The 17337-nt window shown below is 39.9% G+C and overlaps 1 protein-coding gene across 22 annotated transcripts in view; it reads right to left on the bottom strand.

Annotated features, from left to right (window-relative positions):
* The window catches only part of PHLDB2 (pleckstrin homology like domain family B member 2), a 242070-nt gene that overhangs the window by 49357 nt on the left and 175376 nt on the right, over positions 1-17337 (bottom strand). For all 22 annotated transcript variants that reach the window (XR_011249172.1, XR_011249157.1, XM_069552946.1 and 19 more), the window contains 2 exons: positions 11268-11411; positions 10097-10234 (listed from right to left, as the gene is read on the bottom strand). Coding sequence is in view for 20 of the 22 variants with exons in the window: in XM_069552946.1 (XP_069409047.1) it covers positions 10097-10234; positions 11268-11411 (282 nt within the window). In the remaining 2 variants the exon portion in view is untranslated. The remainder of the gene's footprint in view (positions 1-10096; positions 10235-11267; positions 11412-17337) is intronic.

Genomic DNA, 17337 nt, shown 5'->3' with positions numbered 1-17337 from the left:
GAGGTGATATCACTGCTCCAAGAGCCAACAGCAGACCAACAGCTGAGCCAGAGAGAAATGAATATACCTCTCTTCTAATTATTGTCCAGGAAGTTTTCAAAGAAAAATTAGCTCCAGGCAAGTGGTTGATTAGAGCTGAAAGTATCACCTTCTACAGCGAAGGTAAAATAGTGGAACACATTACATGACATTCCAGGGTTTGGGGAGTCTAGCTTTTTACATGTAATATATTAACACCAGGTATCATCCTCGTTCCCCAGATTCAAACTGGTAACGTCACCTATTCTAATTACTACAGGCACAGTGCTATTTTCTCTTTTTAATTTAAATTTTTTATTCTCTATTGAGTATAGCCGATTAACAATATTGTGACAGTCTCCAGTGAACAGTGAAGGAACTCAGCCATAGATAAACACTTATCCATTCTCCCCTAATTTCCCCTCCCATCAGGCTGCCACATCACATGGGGAGACAGCTCATTTTTTCTTAGATTCATAAATCCGTTTTCAGGAAATAAATGAATTAAACTGCATTTAAAATATTTTTAACAAATTTAAATTACTTTGTTGAAAGAATAAGATTAACCTTTCAGGAATCAGAACAGTCCAGGAAGATGCAGGTGTACAGGGGGGCATTTATTTAAAAAAGACCAGAACATGACTTCCCTAGAGACACAGCTGCCGCCATTGTTTTCCAATTGCCTTGTCTTCTCTACATGGACTGGCAAAAATCCAGTTGGGTCATAAATTCATTGCCAGATTCTGCCTATTTTGCGTATTGAAGACTGATGTTCCTAAAGTGTATACAGGGCCAAAGGTAAATTTTTCACCAGCAAATGAAAGTAAAAAGTGCTGTACAGAGTTGAGCCTACATCTCAACTCTCAGTGAGTTGTTCATTCACTCAGCCAATAAATATTTATAAACGGACTAGAGAAAGAGAAAAAAGGTAAGTTGATCACTGTCCCTATGAAGTACAGTCTAGCTAGTTCTGTGCTCATCAGCCCGGACCACATTAGAATGCACTGGGAGAGCTTTTAAATACACTATCTCCCAGAGTTGTAAGGCTAGGGATGAAACATTTAAAAAACTTCTCCAGGTTTTCTCAGATGCAACCAGAATCACTGATTCAGCCAACCAGAATAATGTGAGAGCCAAAGAACTACAAAATGAACTAAAATTTGATTTCTGTGATGAAGACTTAGGACAAAATACAGAACCCATCAAATTTTGTTCTGAAGGTATTTGACCTTAGAACCTTGTCTTCATAGTATAAAAGTCCTCTCTTATAAGTAACATTCCAAATGTAAAGTTTTAACTTTTAGATTAAATGTCTCAAGTGAACCCCTCTCTCCAAAAGAGCTGTGAGATTCCAACATCCAAAATGCTTTCAAAGAGGAAAGACAAATTCAAGATCAGAAGTAAAATGACTCTCTTCTAATCATACCAATGATCCGGAGAAGGTATAAATTTACCCTTAGTAATCTGAACATGTACACAGGAGTTGCCAATAATCTTGAATAAACTTAAAAATCCAAGACGTTATTTTGTCAGATCTCTGGCTAAAAGACAACAATACATTTTCTCTAAGCTGTAGTCTCAAAGGAAGGAACTGAAATTTAACTTGCTGCCTCTATTAGAATTTCACTACTACACAGAAAATTCTTGAATGCCAATAAAAACATAATTTTACCACATCTAACTAATATTTGGTTTGAGTTTACCCTGTAAAGATGCCTACTTCATTAGTTTATAGGGTTGCCAGATAAAATAGAGGAAACCTAGTTAAATGTAGATGAACTTAAGATGAACAACAGATGATTTTTTAAATGTATGGTGGTAGTTTAGTCACTAAGTCATGTCCAATTCTTCGCGACTCCCATTGACTGTTGCCCACCAGGCTCCTCTGTCCATGGGATTCTCCAGGCAAGAATCCTGGAGTGGGTTGCCATTTCCTTCTCCAGGGGATCTTCCTGACCCAGGGTTTGAACCAGGGTCTCCTGCATTGCAGATGGAATCTTTACCATCTGACCTACGAGGAAAGCCTGCTTTTAAATATGTTTCAGATGGGGCTTCCCTGGTGGCTCAGCAAGTAAAGAATCCACCTGCAATGCCGGAGACTGCCTCGATCCCTGGGTTGGGAAGATCCCCTGGCAGCCCTAAATCTGGCAGCCCTATTAGCTTGATAAAGGTTTCTGAAAAATTAAGATTCATATTTGTAATTTCCAAAGTATTCAGCACAGAATCCAGCACAAACAGGTACTGAAGCCATGTTTCTTAAAACACTGTGTTAAGTTTGCAATTGATGCACAGGTATGTTGAAATTCATGATACCTAAGCTAATACTTTTTTAATGTGTCACTTTATTTATTTTTGTCTGTGTTGGTTCTTAGTGGCTGCGCTGGGCTTTTCTCTGGCTGTGGCAAGCAGGGGCCACTCTTCAATGCAGTGCGAGGGCTTCTCATTGTGGTGGTTCCTCCTGTTGTGGAGCAGAGGCTCTAGGGTGTGTGGGCTCAGAAGATGAGGCTCCCAGGCTCTACAGCACAGGCTTAATAGTTGTGGAGCAGGGTTTAGTTGCTCTGCAGCACGTGGGGATCTTCCCAGACCAGGAATCAAACCCATGTCTTCTGCATTGCCAGGTGGACTCTTTATCACTTAGTCACCAGGGAAGCCCCTCTAAGCCATCATTTTTAAGAGTGCATGGGTGTGAGCTCAGTCACTTCAGTCATGTTCAACTCTTTGCGAATCTCTGAACTGTAGTCCACCAGGCTCTTCCGTCCATGCAGATTTCTCCAGGCAAGAATACTGGAGTGGGTTGCCATGCCCTTCTCCAGGGGATCTTCTCAACCCAGCGATCAAACTCAAGTCTCCCGTGTCTCCTGCATTACAGGCAGATTCTTTATCACTGAACCACCAGGAAAGCCCCCTCTAAGCCATCATTTTTAAGGATGGCCCATTCAAAGTTCTCTCCATACCCCTTCCAGTCTCTTTCCTTCCAGTTCCTAAACCACATGGGGAGGTTTGAGAGGGATGCATTCTCAGAGGTTCAAGATCAGGCAATTGTTTCAGAGCCAAAATCACTTATCTGAAATTTGCAAGGCTAAATGTGTTCTAGGTTTCAGAATATCCTGCATTTAATAGAGGTAACACAATTTATAAAGCATATACTGTATGGCATTTTCAGTGAGGTCTGGGGCAATACCCTATAATCAAATATACTTCTATTTCTGCTGCTACTTATAAATATTCATATCAAGTGTGAATATCAGTCCAAGTCAAGTTTTGCAACCATAAGTTTTGATGCCAACCTTATAAAAAATTTTTTTCCCCTACAAAACTTCAGAATTGTAGAGGAAAGATTATGGACCTATGTGCATAGATGCTAATTGTTGAAAACCCTCTTGAGAGGCACATTCTTATATTATTTTCAGGGGATTTTTTTTCTGTTGATTTTGACAAATTAATTGCACAATTGATGGATGTTTAGTGTGAAAAACACTGGAAAATAATTGTTGAAAACCTTCTTGAGAGGCACATTCTTATATTATTTTCAGAGGATTTTTTTTCTATTGATTTTGACATATTAATTGCACAATTGATGGATGTTTAGTGCAGAAAACACTGGAAAATCAGAACACTATGCATTTATGTAATCAAACAATCATCAGGAAAAAAAAAATCACCCTAATCTGGAATCCTGTTCATTTAATCCCCAAATCCCACAATATAGTTCCACTTCCTCTAAACAGGGAGCTAACTTTGAAATGTAAGAAAGAGGCACGGGAAGGGCTGGGTCTCTTCTGAACACTGCCTGTGACTTGGCAGCGACTCTGCACCCAACAGGCATTAACACTTTGCATGGAATTCTAGGCAGGCTCAGTCTTCTCCTGGCTCAGAGGAAGGATGGGGAGGAAGTAACAGGTACTTTGGCAAGATGACAATGGAGAATACAATTAACCACTTAAGATATGAGGCTTATTATAGAAAAATTAGCCAACTAATTGAAGGAAATTTCACTCAGGAACACGCTGCATAGCATGGAGTGATTTAAGCCTCAGCTCCCACATTTAAGTGTGTTTAGCTACAAAAGTATGCAGACCAGGATTGCTACAAAGTCTCACAATCTATCTGTGTGAGGACAGATCTTTAAACAGGATGGTTTGAGCTTTGTGATGACCCATCTGGGTGACAGGAAAGACTTCAACAAGACTATGTGAGCAAAGCCTTTCCTTAACCATTTTATTTAATTTCAGTACAACTAATTTTTGATTGTCATATGCTCAGGGGCAGGAATGAGAAGATAATCCAAAAATAGAGACACTGAAAAGCTATTTTCGGTTCTGAATTTTTTATGTTGTCAGAAATAGACAAAGACAGAAGGGAAATGGACATAAACAAATGCAGAAAGACATCCAGCAGTCCAATGATGCTTTGCCTTTGGAGAGCGGAAGTGCTGGGGGAGGGAAGCCGTTCCAGCTCTGCCCAAACTGAGCTTCACAGTTCTGGTGGCTTCCCAGTCACCAAGCCCATCAAACTAAAATAGTTTTCTAGTGCAGAGGTTAACGAGTCTCTCTCCTTTCTCTTGCTCTAAGAAAATACTATGGCTTTATGCTTACTGCTTCAAATAAACATCCCCTTTGAGTTTATGTTCAAGCCTGATCCTTCTATTTGCTTGGGGTTCATCCAAGCTCATAGAGACTCTATTTGTGATGTGGCTGCTGTCTGAGAACGCAACAGGCAGACGGCCTTCAGCTCAGAGTCACCTGGAAACAGGCACACTGATGGGCTTGGCAATGGTACCCATAAGGGCAATGAAAGAGCAGCCCAGGGAGCTACTGCAAACATGTATTGTACATATACTCATATGTTCATATATGTGTATATGTACATGCACATGTACACATATATGTATATGCACACATACATACAATAGCTAGATATATATACATGTATATACATGTGTGTATACATGTATGTATTGTATATATATTCAACAAATACATAATTAAAGACTGTCTATATTTTGAATCCAGGTCTCCTGCACTGTAGGCAGATGCTTTACCCTCTGAGCCACCAGGGAAGTCCATATATTATTATGTCTGTAGTTTGTATTTTGAGCTTCCCTGGTAGCTCAGCAGGTAAAGAATCTGCCTGCAATGCAGGAGACCTGGGTTCAATCCAGGAAGATCCCCTGGAGAAGGAAGAGGCTACCCACTCCAGTATGGCCTGGAGAATTCCACGGAGGCCATGAGGTTGCAAAGAGTCGGACACAAGTGAGCATAGAATAGTACCATATAATAATAGTGGTCACCTATGAAATACATCAATTTATACTAAGCACGGAAAACAGAATGATAGTTCCCAAATAAGCTAAAAGAAATAACATTAAAGTCTGATCTTGAGAGCCAAGGAAACAATGTCGATAATTTCACACCAGGATTTGAACTCTCAGTGATATTAAACTTTTCTCCTATGGCTCCAGGCCTTGTCTCAAAAAATGAGAGCCAGGTTTACAGGATGTGCTGCCGACATCTGAATTGGGGTTTGCCCAACAGGGATATCTTTCAGGTTTTGGTTTTCTCATTTCACCGTTTATATCTGACAACAGCAACAGGTGTATGGGAAAGGAAACGAGATCCAAAAGGGTAAAGGCCACTTCCTTCTTCTGTCTTATGCCCTGGCTTGACGAGCCGCCTGGCATGAGCACTTGGACAGACCACCCCAGCTGTCCTGAAACTTGGCTGCATGCAGCTCTGAAGCAGGTGTTTGGCTGCATGTTTCTGTTCAGACTCAGCCAGGAATCGCCGTTAGCAGAAGATCCAAGGACAATATTCCCCAAGAATACTGGGCGGTATTCTGGCACCTCTTACGAGCTGGATAAACAGTGGGTAACAGTGCCTACCTCTGTTTCACAGGCTAGAGAGGGAAATACATATTTAACAAAACCAAAACAAATATAAATGATAAAATGTGATTTGTGAAAGGACTGATAGAACAGAGAGCATATCATCTGAGCTGGAAAGGGCCAGTAGAGTTTTTCTGAAAAACTAACAGTGAGCTCAAGCCTTGAAAGACAGAACCAACCAGACACAGAATATGGGAAAGGAGATTCCACGCAAGGCAAGCTGATCTGCAAGGGACCTTGGCAGGGGCAGAGGGTGGGGTGGATCTTTGAACAAATAGAAAGAAGGCCACCATGTGAGTGATGTGAAGAGGGGAGAAAAGTAACAGAAACAGTCAGGATAGATAAGGAATTTAGGTTCATATAAAATACAGGGGAATACAAACCAGAATGATGTGACCTAATTTATATTTTTAAAAAGTCACACTGGCTGCTGTGAAGAAAATGGGCTGAAGGGAAGCAGAGGGAAATGGAACTCAAAAAGGAAATGTTGATGATTTTGAAGAGAATGCTATTAGGGGAGATGCAGAGAAGTTAAAGTAATTGAAAAATAGCATTGTAATCAATTATAAGTGGGGTTGATAGAGAAAGAAATATCAGGATCTACTTCCAGGTTTCTGTTTGGGCACATAGGTGTATAACGATGCCACTTCCTGGTGGGCAAACTAGAGGAAAAGCAGGATTGGAAGTAGGGGAGGTGTATGGAAGGCAAGGGGAAAGATGAGATCAAGAGTTCAGTTACGGGGTGTTCAGCTGGAAATACCTGAGAAATCTCTCAGTGGAGATATCAGCTGGGCTACAGGATATGAGTCAGAAGTACAGAAAAAGGTTGTGGACTAAAGACATACATTTGACAGTCACCAGTGCATACAGGTTATTTGAAGCTACGGCTATAAAAGAATGTGAAAATACAAGAGAAGAGAGTTCTCAACAAGAGATGGCGGGTGTTAACCAGACATACTGTGGAGATCATTCCACAGTGTACACAAATATTGAATAATTATGTTGATACCTGAAACTAATATAATATCATATGTCAATTACACCTCAATTTTTCAACAAAAAAGAGAATGAGTCAAGGCATATATCTTAATTCAGACCAATGAGAGGGCACAGAATTCTTCTGTGAACTTCTGGGAAAGTTTGATCTTGCTTTAAAAAAAAAAAGAAGGTGGTTCAGATCAGAGACACTCTTAACAACTGGCTGGGCAGAGGCAGAGGAAGAAGCAAGGGGAACTCAGATGGAAATGTCAGAGAGAAGAGTAAGAGGACAAGAAGGAAAGCCAGAAGAGTGTGGTACCTGGAGGCAAAGGGGCTGGGTAGCGGGTAGTGCCCAGGAAAAGAGTTGTCACTTATCTTGAATGCTGAACAGAAGTGTGCTCATAAGAGGGCTGAAAAGCACCCAGTAGGTGGGTTAGGCTGCACTAAGGCAGTAGTACGAACAGGAGCAACTGATGGAGCAGTGGGACAAGAATGGGAGGAACAGTTAGTTAACTGAGCAAGAGATCATCCAGCGTACTGAGAAAACTGTTTGAAAAGCTCAGCTATGTTGAAGAGAAACTAGCTAAGATAATCGTTGGAAGGAACTTTATTTTTAAATAATAATAATAATTTTTAAAATTTAAATTTATTTATTTTAATTGGAGGCTAATTACAATATTGTGGTGGGTTTTGCCATACATTCACATGAATCAGCCATGGGTGTACATGTGTTCCCCATCCTGAACCAATTTTTAAAAATAATAATGTTGGCATATTGGCAGTATAGGTCCAGTAAAGAGGGAGTGGATGGGGGGAGCTGGAAACAGAAGGATTGAAAAACCTCTAGACGGTGGGACGGTACCCTGGGTACATCCAAAGGGACTGGTCTTTGAGGGGAAAAGAGCCTTCCTTGGGCTTCCCAGGTGGTGTTAGTGGTAAAGAACTTGCCTGCCAATGCAGGAGACGTAAGAGACTCAGGTTCAGTCCCTGGGTCAGGAAGATCCCCTGGAAGAGGGCATGGTAACCCACTCCAGTTTTCTTGGCTGGAGAATCTCATGGACAGAGAGGTTCGGCGGGCTACAGCCTGTGGGGTCACAAACAGTCAGACATGACTGAAGCAACTTAGCACGCACACACACGAGCCTTTCTTTGTGAAGATGCTGCTGCTGCTAGGTCGCTTCAGTCGTAATTTCTAAGTAGTGGTAAAGTAGGTGGTGAGATCATCTCAGAGCCAAGGGGAGGAAATTGGACTGGAAGCTTGAACAGAGTGAAGGTATGAAATAGCCATGCCATAAAACAGTAGAATAACATTATTTGAGAAAGAGTGATGCTGCCAAGAGGTATTCAGTCTCTGTTTGAGTTTGGTTGTCAAGAATATGCAGTAACATCATCTAGGCCAGTCTGTTTTCACTTCCCTCGCTCTCCCCCGGAATCTCTCACCCAAAGCCAGTTTCTGTTATTTTTCATACCATGTGATGACAGACAATAATCCCACCTTCCGAGACCAACTAATCCCCTAACAGCTGCGTGAGCTGCTTCTACACTTCAAGCCCCCACTGTCCCCTCTCTTCAAAATAATAATAGGAAGGATACAATAAAGAATAATGTAAGTAGTCTCCTCTTTGTTTGTTTCCACCCATGTTACTAGAGTTCCATCTCTACCTTAGGTCTGGAGAATATAACACAACTGGCCCTGAAAAGTGAGATTTAGCACTCAACTTACTTCACTTTTGTGTGTAGAATTTACAGGCTGTGTCATATGTGGGTTACACAAAGACAAACAACTACACGGATGGGGAAGGCAGACAGGTTCACAGAGAATCTGATACCCCGTTCCTATGTCCCACAAGCTTTCCAGTTTGACATAAACAGTAAAATACTAGTAAGCACCAAAACAAAGACACCTGATGACTCCAACAAAAGTTCCTTGCTGTATCAGTGCAGAATCTTTGAAAACCATAATACTGCTGTCCAGCAGAACTAGACAATAAATGCTTTCATATGGTTTTGAGCTTTTAAAGAAAAATATGTCCACTACGCAAATGGATTCTTTACTGTTTCAAAGTCTGGAGCTCAAAGGCACATACATAAACTTTAACATGAAAAAGATGTGCAGTTTAATCTTGACAAGCAGGCAACCAAGAAATTGATATGTAGCTTTTAATCTGACTTTAATTTCTGACAATATATTTTTGAGCTCACTATCTGGCACCAAGATCAAATGCCATTATTTACAGGTTTCAAACAAAGAGAAGCCTAAAAAGGAAGCCATATGCAGCAGAAATCCTCTCCATATATTAACAGTGGAATTTACTCAAATTGAAATTTTTTTTTCTTTTTCTCAGTTTAGAGGAGAACTTCACTTCATCAAGAAAGAATGTAAGCTCATTTGTTTCTTTGTTTTTTCAAATTTTAATTTTAATTTTTAATTTAGGCTGAGTTTAGCTGTAGCTGACTTAGAATTTGAGATGACAGTAAATGAAATATTTTCCAGAAGAAATAAACAGAAAACAACAACAAAAAGCAAAAACCCAATTACTACCCTGAATTCTAAAATCTGCAAGTAATTCTTCATATTCCCTAGGAGGGATCAGCTAACATTTAGGCTGTGGCCTAAAACGTGTAAGTAAAACTTTTTCCAAAATAAGTGTCAACTGTATTTCATAGTTTTCACTTGGCAGTGTGTGAGGATCCCCTGAAAACCCCAATGTATTTTTCTAAGAGCGGTGCACTTGCATTGAAGCCAATGGCAAGGCAAGACAGATGAGATGAACGGTTCCCATTCACCTTTTTAATACACAGAAAAATGAAAAGAAATGAGGCAACCATATTTGAATATGCTTAAGCCATCCTTGCAGGGGATGGCTTACCAGTAGTAAAGAAGTTCCAAACTACTAAAATGATTCTTTTAAAAAAGTGGAATCAGAAGAGCAGAAAGGCTAATGGAAGAAAGCAATTCACTCATCTCACGAGGGGTAAACTGCCACAAATATCAGCTCAAAAATTAAGCAGGTTCTACCATCTCAGCATTAGCTGCTCTGTACCTGACGGTTCTTAGTCTGCAATGACTTACCTCATCTGAAGACTTTTTTCTAGTGTCACTGTCTCCTGGAACATGACACACAAATCCCAAACCACAATTCATACATTTCAATTTAATCAATGGGACCACCATTTTGCCCACAAAATTTGTATCGAATATAATTTCCTTTTTACCTTGGTCTTTTCACCAACAATGTTCTTTTCCAGTTCTGTGATTTTCCGGTTTAGATGATCCAAAATCTCCTTCTCTTTCATAAGTTCAGTTGTTTCCGATTTTTGTTCTCCATCCAAGAGAGCACATTCCATATCCAGCTGAAGACACAAACAAAGCTCAGAAATGTTTCATCGTCAGGAAAATTTCCAGCTGCCTCCTTTAAAGGTGTATTTTTAACAGGTACAAATTGCAAAAAGTACTACTGTTATCAGTCAGATTATGGAGCCCAGAAAACACTCCAGAGTCCATGCGAGACTCAGAATTCTTACATGAGAAAGTAGGGAGGCCAGAACATACTTGCTAAGAAAACTGGCTATCTTTTAATTTAATTTTTCCCCGCCTTTTCGCTTACTTCTCAAGGTAATTTTGCCTATTTGCTTAGATTCAGGCTCAAGTGTGAATCATCTTGAGAGCAGCCACCATCTCTGTTTGTCCCTAGGGCACAGAAAGTGAAAACTACACTCAGTCCATCAAGCAAGCACTGCATTTCCAGCAATGCCAGCAGGAGGGGCTTCCAGGGTCTGTACATGACAGATGAGCATTCCCTTCCACACACGGGCTGTCTGCATCAGCTGTGAGAACAGACATGAAGATCCTTCTTGGGCAGAATGAGTGCCTCCTTCTTACTCCACGGAGATATGAAAAAAGCACCCTTTTCTTTAACTGTAGTTATACTGTATATGTCTGTCTCCTCTAGAGGTTTGCAAACCTCGGGAAAGTGAGGTCTATGATTGATTCACATGTAAATCCCCCCATAGTGCCAAGATGATACTCAACTCATACTTAACATGCTTACAAAAATGTTGGATTTGAGCTTAAACGTCTAAATATATGGTACCTCAGCTGACAGATCTTGAAGCAGGTCGGAAAGCATACACCAGTTAAGACAAAGTCAGTTACATAACATATATTAAAAATGGCTTCACATGTTTATCTCACTGGATGAATAAAAACACAAAAACATTGTAAAAAGGCAATTATTCCCCACATATGAACCCATTGCATGAATATTTGCTCATGTTGACCTCTATGTATTTGGCCCCCCAAGGCCTGTACCCTAAGAGGTACTGATTAAGCTGAAGGAAAGAAAGAAAATTGGGAGAGGGTAATAAGTGAACTCGTGGTTTGTACCTCTCTGGAAGATTCCTCCATCTGGTCATTTATATCTTTGATTTTCTGTTCAAGTTCCTCAAGGTTGTTGAGAATTGCTATCCGGGTCTCTTCCATTGCAGTCAACTCCTGAATCCTTTGTTCTTCACTTATACCCTCTGGGGTCTGTGATTAATCAACACATAAAAGGGCCAGTCACACTTCAGTGCCAGAATTTCCCAGTTAATAAAGCAGTCACAAGTCTAGCATTTCACAGTCTGTGTCTATTTGAACTCTAAAAGCATCCCTGTGACTGTTTGCTCTGCGTGTTCCCATAGACCTCCAGTACATAGCGTCTCAGGTAAGCTTCTACAAATCAGGTTCAGTGAACAAATTCATGTTCTTTTAAAACCAAAATAACTAAGAGGTAATACAGATGAGGAAGCTATAGTCCACAGAGATTGTAGCGACTTCTCTCAGGTTACAGATAAAGTTTGGAGTGCAGAGACCTAGAATCTAGAGCAGACTTCTGACCTCTTCCTTAGGAATGTCTCTTGGGCAGTCTGCTACTTTCATTACAAGGTCCATGTTCTCTCCTGTCTCCAAGGGAATACACTTCCTACAAGTCTCCAGAACCTCTGCTGGGTCCCACTGCTAGGGCTATCTGCAAATGAGCAATCCTTATTTATATTCTTTCCAATACAAGATGGTAAATAGGGACATGGTATTTGGCCCCACCTCACTGATATGTTCCATAAAGTTAATAAGCAGGACAGTATTACTTTATTACTTTGGCAACCCTCAGAATGATTTAAAATTACATACTAAATACCAAGTTACTTCATGTTTCAGTTTTTGCATTAGCACACTACTTACTGGTCTCTGTCCTATGTACTGATGAAGACACTAACTGGGCCAATGAGCTTTTGTGCCATGAAATAGGATATTGGCCATTATTCATAAAATTATGTCATGGAAAAACTGATATCTTTCACAAGGAATGAGAAAGTTAGGAAAGAAATTAAGTGAGATAGGGCATACTTACACCTCTGAACAGAGTAAAATGCCCAGAAAAGAAAGGAATATTTAGATCATACACACAGCCAAAATGTGACTACCAATTATTTTAAGAAGAGATACAACAAATTGAAAATAGCTTCTTCAACTGACAAACAACTAATCTCAAAAATATACAAGCAACTTATGCAGCTCAATTCCAGAAAAATAAATGACCCAATCAACAAATGGGCCAAAGAACTAAATAGACATTTCTCCAAAGAAGACATACGGATGGCTAACAAACACATGAAAAGATGCTCAACATCACTCATTATCAGAGAAATGCAAATCAAAACCACAATGAGGTACCATTTCACACCACTCAGAATGGCAGCGATCCAAAAGTCTACAAGCAATAAATGCTGGAGAGGGTGTGGAGAAAAGGGAACCCTCTTATACTGTTGGTGGGAATGCAAACTAGTACAGCCACTATGGAGAACAGTGTGGAGATTCCTTTAAAAATTGCAAACAGAACTGCCCTATGATCCAGCAATCCCATGGCTGGGCATACACACCGAGGAAACCAGAATTGAAAGAGACACGTGTACCCCAATGTTCATCGCAGCACTATTTATAATCGCCAGGACATGGAAACAACCTAGATGTCCATCAGCAGGTGAATGGATAAGAAAGCTGTGGTACATATACACAATGGAGTATTACTCAGCCATTAAAAAGAATACATTTGAATTAGTTCAAATGAGGTGGATGAAACTGGAGCCTATTATACAGAGTGAAGTAAGCCAGAAAGAAAAACACCAGTACAGTATACTAACACATATATATGTAATTTAGAAAGATGGTAATGATAACCCTGTATGTGAGACAGCAAAAGAGACACAGATGTTTAGAACAGACTTTTGGACTCTGTGGGAGAGGGAGAGGGTGGTATGATTTGGGAGAATGGCATTGAAACATCTATACTATCATGTAAGAAACGAATCACCAGTCTATGTTCGATACAGGATACAGGATGCTTGGGGCTGGTGTACAAGGATGATCCAGAGAGATGATATGGGGTGGGAGGTGGGAGGGGGGTTTAGGATTGGGAACTCATGTACACCGTGGCTGATTCATGTCAATGTATGGCAAAACCAATACAGTATTGTAAAGCAAAATAAAGTAAAAATAAAAAATAAGAAAAAAAAGAAAATAGCTTATTTTCCCAAGAATTTCAAGTTAGTTATTTTGGATATCCCCTGGTGGAGACCAGTCTTTCTATAAGGCAAGGGATGCCAATATAGGCATTATTTATTTAATTTTATCTGTCTTTGAAAAAGAAGCAATTTCTTTGCACCAGTAAATCAATGATTACATAGTTTCACAATTGGAAATTGGAAACAGCAGCCAAGTTATAATGCATAAATTGCTGAAGATTACTCATTAACCACTGAAAATAACATTCAAATTAACCAAAGAGATTAAAAAAAAAATTAACCAAAGAAACCATTAACGTTTTGTGTCTCTAAATTCATTTAACGTACTTAACAATCCTAAACATTACTGTAAAAAGACAGGCATCATGTCTGTTTCTTTATTCTTTATTAATATTCTTTATTTTTAACCCTACTTTGCTGCTTCTCAAAATTTAACCATTGAAAAGTTACACATCTCAGGTTGACTAGAGCAAAGGTTAGAAGGCCTTTCAAGCCCTCTGTTTATTTGTTTGCTGATATTTAGATTTTAAACTGTCATCTTAAATCCAGTATCTTATCAACTAATAAAACAACCTGTGACCTTTCTTCACAGACAATGAATCTCATTGTCTTAATGCCTGGGTGGCCAGTTTTAGGGCATGAGGAAAGCCTGCAATAGTGAATGGCATTCCTAAATCATTGAGGAGTAATCCTAGCAGGAAAGCCTCAAGAAGGCCAGTATCCTGTTGGGTCAACATTTCATATTAGGTTTCAACTTCCAACATGATTTAAAAATATCTTTCACTGGTGGAAGCAAAGCATCAAAAGAAAAGGAAAACTGAACAATCTGCAAAACTATACTGATAGGTAACAGTGGCACTTATAAGTATCTGTATAACTCAACATTTCTAGAAAATTTATCACAATAGGTCTAATAAAAGACAACTTGATAGTCTGTTGCAGTAAAAGTTATCTAGGTATTGACTTTTGCTATTGTTATTTATAAAAAGCAAAATCTTCAAGGGGCGTTCTAAAACTCTGGTTTGTAATAGAAAGGGATGAGGATACTGGACTCTCATGTATATCCAAATAAAAAACAAAAGAGTCTCAAGGGTGTGGTAGCCACTAAACAGCTTTAGCTTGTGGTGACAGAAAAAGGTGGAATTTTAATCTATCTGATTTTTTTATAGTAATGTACAGGGTTCCACTGAGAGTGATGTTTTTAAAAAAGCACATATTGTGCATACCCAGATATATTGTTTTTGCGTTAACTCCATCTGCACACACACAGAAAGGAGAGACAGGAGGGACAAGACAATTTGCATCTACCCTTCCTTTTGTGTGTGTGTGTCTGTGTGTGTGTGTGCGCGCGCGCAGATCTCTGATCTCAAGAGGTTTCTAAAAAGAAATATGCAAAAAAGGGGGGTCATGGTAAATAGAAATTGTCTTGTTCCTACTCCTATCTTCCCTTTCAGTGTGCATGTGGATGGAATTAACTCAAAAACAGCATATCTGGGGATGCACAATATATGATTTTATTAAAACACTTCACTCTCAGTGGAACCTTATACATTACCATAAAAAAATTCAGATAGATTAACTTAGAAACTTCTTGAGATCAGAGAGGGTTGCAAGTGTGAAAGGTTTCCACTGTAGACAGAATGATTACATGATTACTCAAAAAGAGTGGAAAAGTTTTCACCGCAAGAGAAAAAAATATTTTTTGGCAAATACACGAGGAGATAGAATAAACTAAATTTATTGTAGCCATCGTTTTGCAAAACATGTAAGTCATTAGGCTGTACCCTTTAAATTTATACAGTGCTGTATGTCAATTATATATCAATAAAACTGCAAGGAAAAAAAAAGAGTGAGCTGTTTTCAGCTTTCACCTCAGGTGGTGGTAGACAGATTCATAAAGCCAATTAAAAAGAGCATGTTTCCAAGGTCATCTGCATCTTTAAGTGTTAGATAAAAGCAAAGTCAAAAATGGTGAACTTCAGGCTTTCTAAATGTCATTAAAATCTTTGTGTTTTTCACATTCTTCTCCATTACTCCTCAGATCGATAATAACAAATACTGTACTTTGTTAAGTAAATAATCCAAAAACACTCAAAGAGCAAGAGCATTTAAAACAAAAAAAAAAACAAGACTTTTTCTTTTTTTAAAGATTCTTCTATCTCCTGCCTCAAGGTAACACATGTCTGTCTTCAGAGAATCAAAAATGAAAAATCCATTCTCTGGAACCAACCCATTGCCTCTCAGCTGCACTCTGTCTATGCTGCTGTGTGGTACCCAGAGGTTCCCTTGATGCTTCCTGTCTCTAAAGGAGACACAGTGTTCCGCTGTGTGCTGCAAGGAAGATGTTCCAAGCTTCAAAGTCCTCCTATTTCCCAGAAGTGTACTGGGGCAATGAAAAACATCTGTCAAAATCCGCTCATTTATATCCAAGTTTTCTTGTCACGGCCCTCTTCAGGAGGAAGCAGTGTGTGTGTGTGCTTAGACACTCAGTTGCGTCAGACTCTTTGTTGCCCCATGGACTGAAGCCCGCCAGGCTTCCCTGTCCATGGGATTCTCCAGACAAGAATACTGGAGTGGGTTGTCACGCCCTCTTCCAGAGACTCTTCCCAACCCAGGGATCGAATCCAGGTCTCTTGAGTCTCCTGCATGGGCAGGCAGATTCTTTACCACTAGTGCTACCTGGGAAGCCCTTCAGGGGGAAACTGGTTTCCCAAAAGTTAGTCCTCAGAGCACACAGCTCACTGTTTTAACAAAAGTTTGGGATACCTGAAGGAAAAGAGTGAAAGGATTTAAGATAAAAAGTACAGGAAGCCCCATGTTTGATGACAATAGCTCGGATGTTCAAATGATGCTCATTTACTTTGCCTGAACACCAATAATGTTTGATTTCTACCCCACATCCTAGTTTCTAACCATTGCAACTTTCTGGCAGGAGAGACAGAAGTCCTATTCAGAATTACTCTCCTTTGAGAATTACTCTTCTAGTCATTAGAAGAAAGAAGGGTTGAACAGTGCAGAGTCCTGATGAATACATGGGCGAACTCTATAGGTAGGTAGATTTCTGACTAGAAACATTCAGTCAAAAAGTTTTGTTGCACTGGGAAAGGCAAAACTACAGAGACATGATGGCTCACAAGGTTTCATGAGAGCGGGGAAGAGACATGAATAGGCTGGATCCAGGAGATTCTTAGGGTGATGAAATTATTATGTATGAGACAGCAACGATGGACATATTACACATTGCACTTGTCAAAACCAATAGAACCATACAATACGAAGTGTGTGTATGCTTAGTCGCTCAGTCATGTCTGACTCTTTGCAACCCCATGAACTGTAGTCCGCCAGGCTCTTCTGTCCATAATATTCTCCAGGCAAAAATACTGGAGTGGGTAGCCATTTCCTTCTCCAGGGACCTAGGGATTGAACCCAAGTTTCCTGAATTGCAGGTGGATTCTTTACCATCTGAGTTATCAGGGAAGCATACAATATGAAAAGACATCCTTAGTGTAAACTACGGTCTTTAGTCAATATTGTATATCCAAATTAGTTCATCAATTTTGATGAATGTGCCATACTTATGTGTGTTACTCGCTCAGTCGTGTCCAGCTCTTTGCGACCCCACGGACTGTAGCCCACCAGGTTCTTCTGTCCATGGGATTCTCCAGGCAAGAATACTGGAGTGAGTTGCCGTTTCCTTCTCCAGGGGATCTTCCTGATCCAGGGATGGAACCGGGGTCTCCTGCATTGCACGCAGATTCTTTACCATCTGAGCCAGCAGGGAAGCCCACCATCATACTTAGGCAAGATGTAAATAATAGGAGATACTCTAGGAAAGCAAGGAGGACAAATAGAAACTGTCTACACAACCTTTTCAGGAGAAGGGGATGACAGAGGAT

The sequence above is a fragment of the Ovis canadensis genome, chromosome 1 (genome assembly GCF_042477335.2).
Source record: "Ovis canadensis isolate MfBH-ARS-UI-01 breed Bighorn chromosome 1, ARS-UI_OviCan_v2, whole genome shotgun sequence".
NCBI classification, from domain to species: Eukaryota; Metazoa; Chordata; class Mammalia; order Artiodactyla; family Bovidae; genus Ovis; species Ovis canadensis.
The sequence above is the reverse complement of the archived record's forward strand: the minus strand, read 5'-3'. Positions and strand labels throughout refer to the sequence as shown.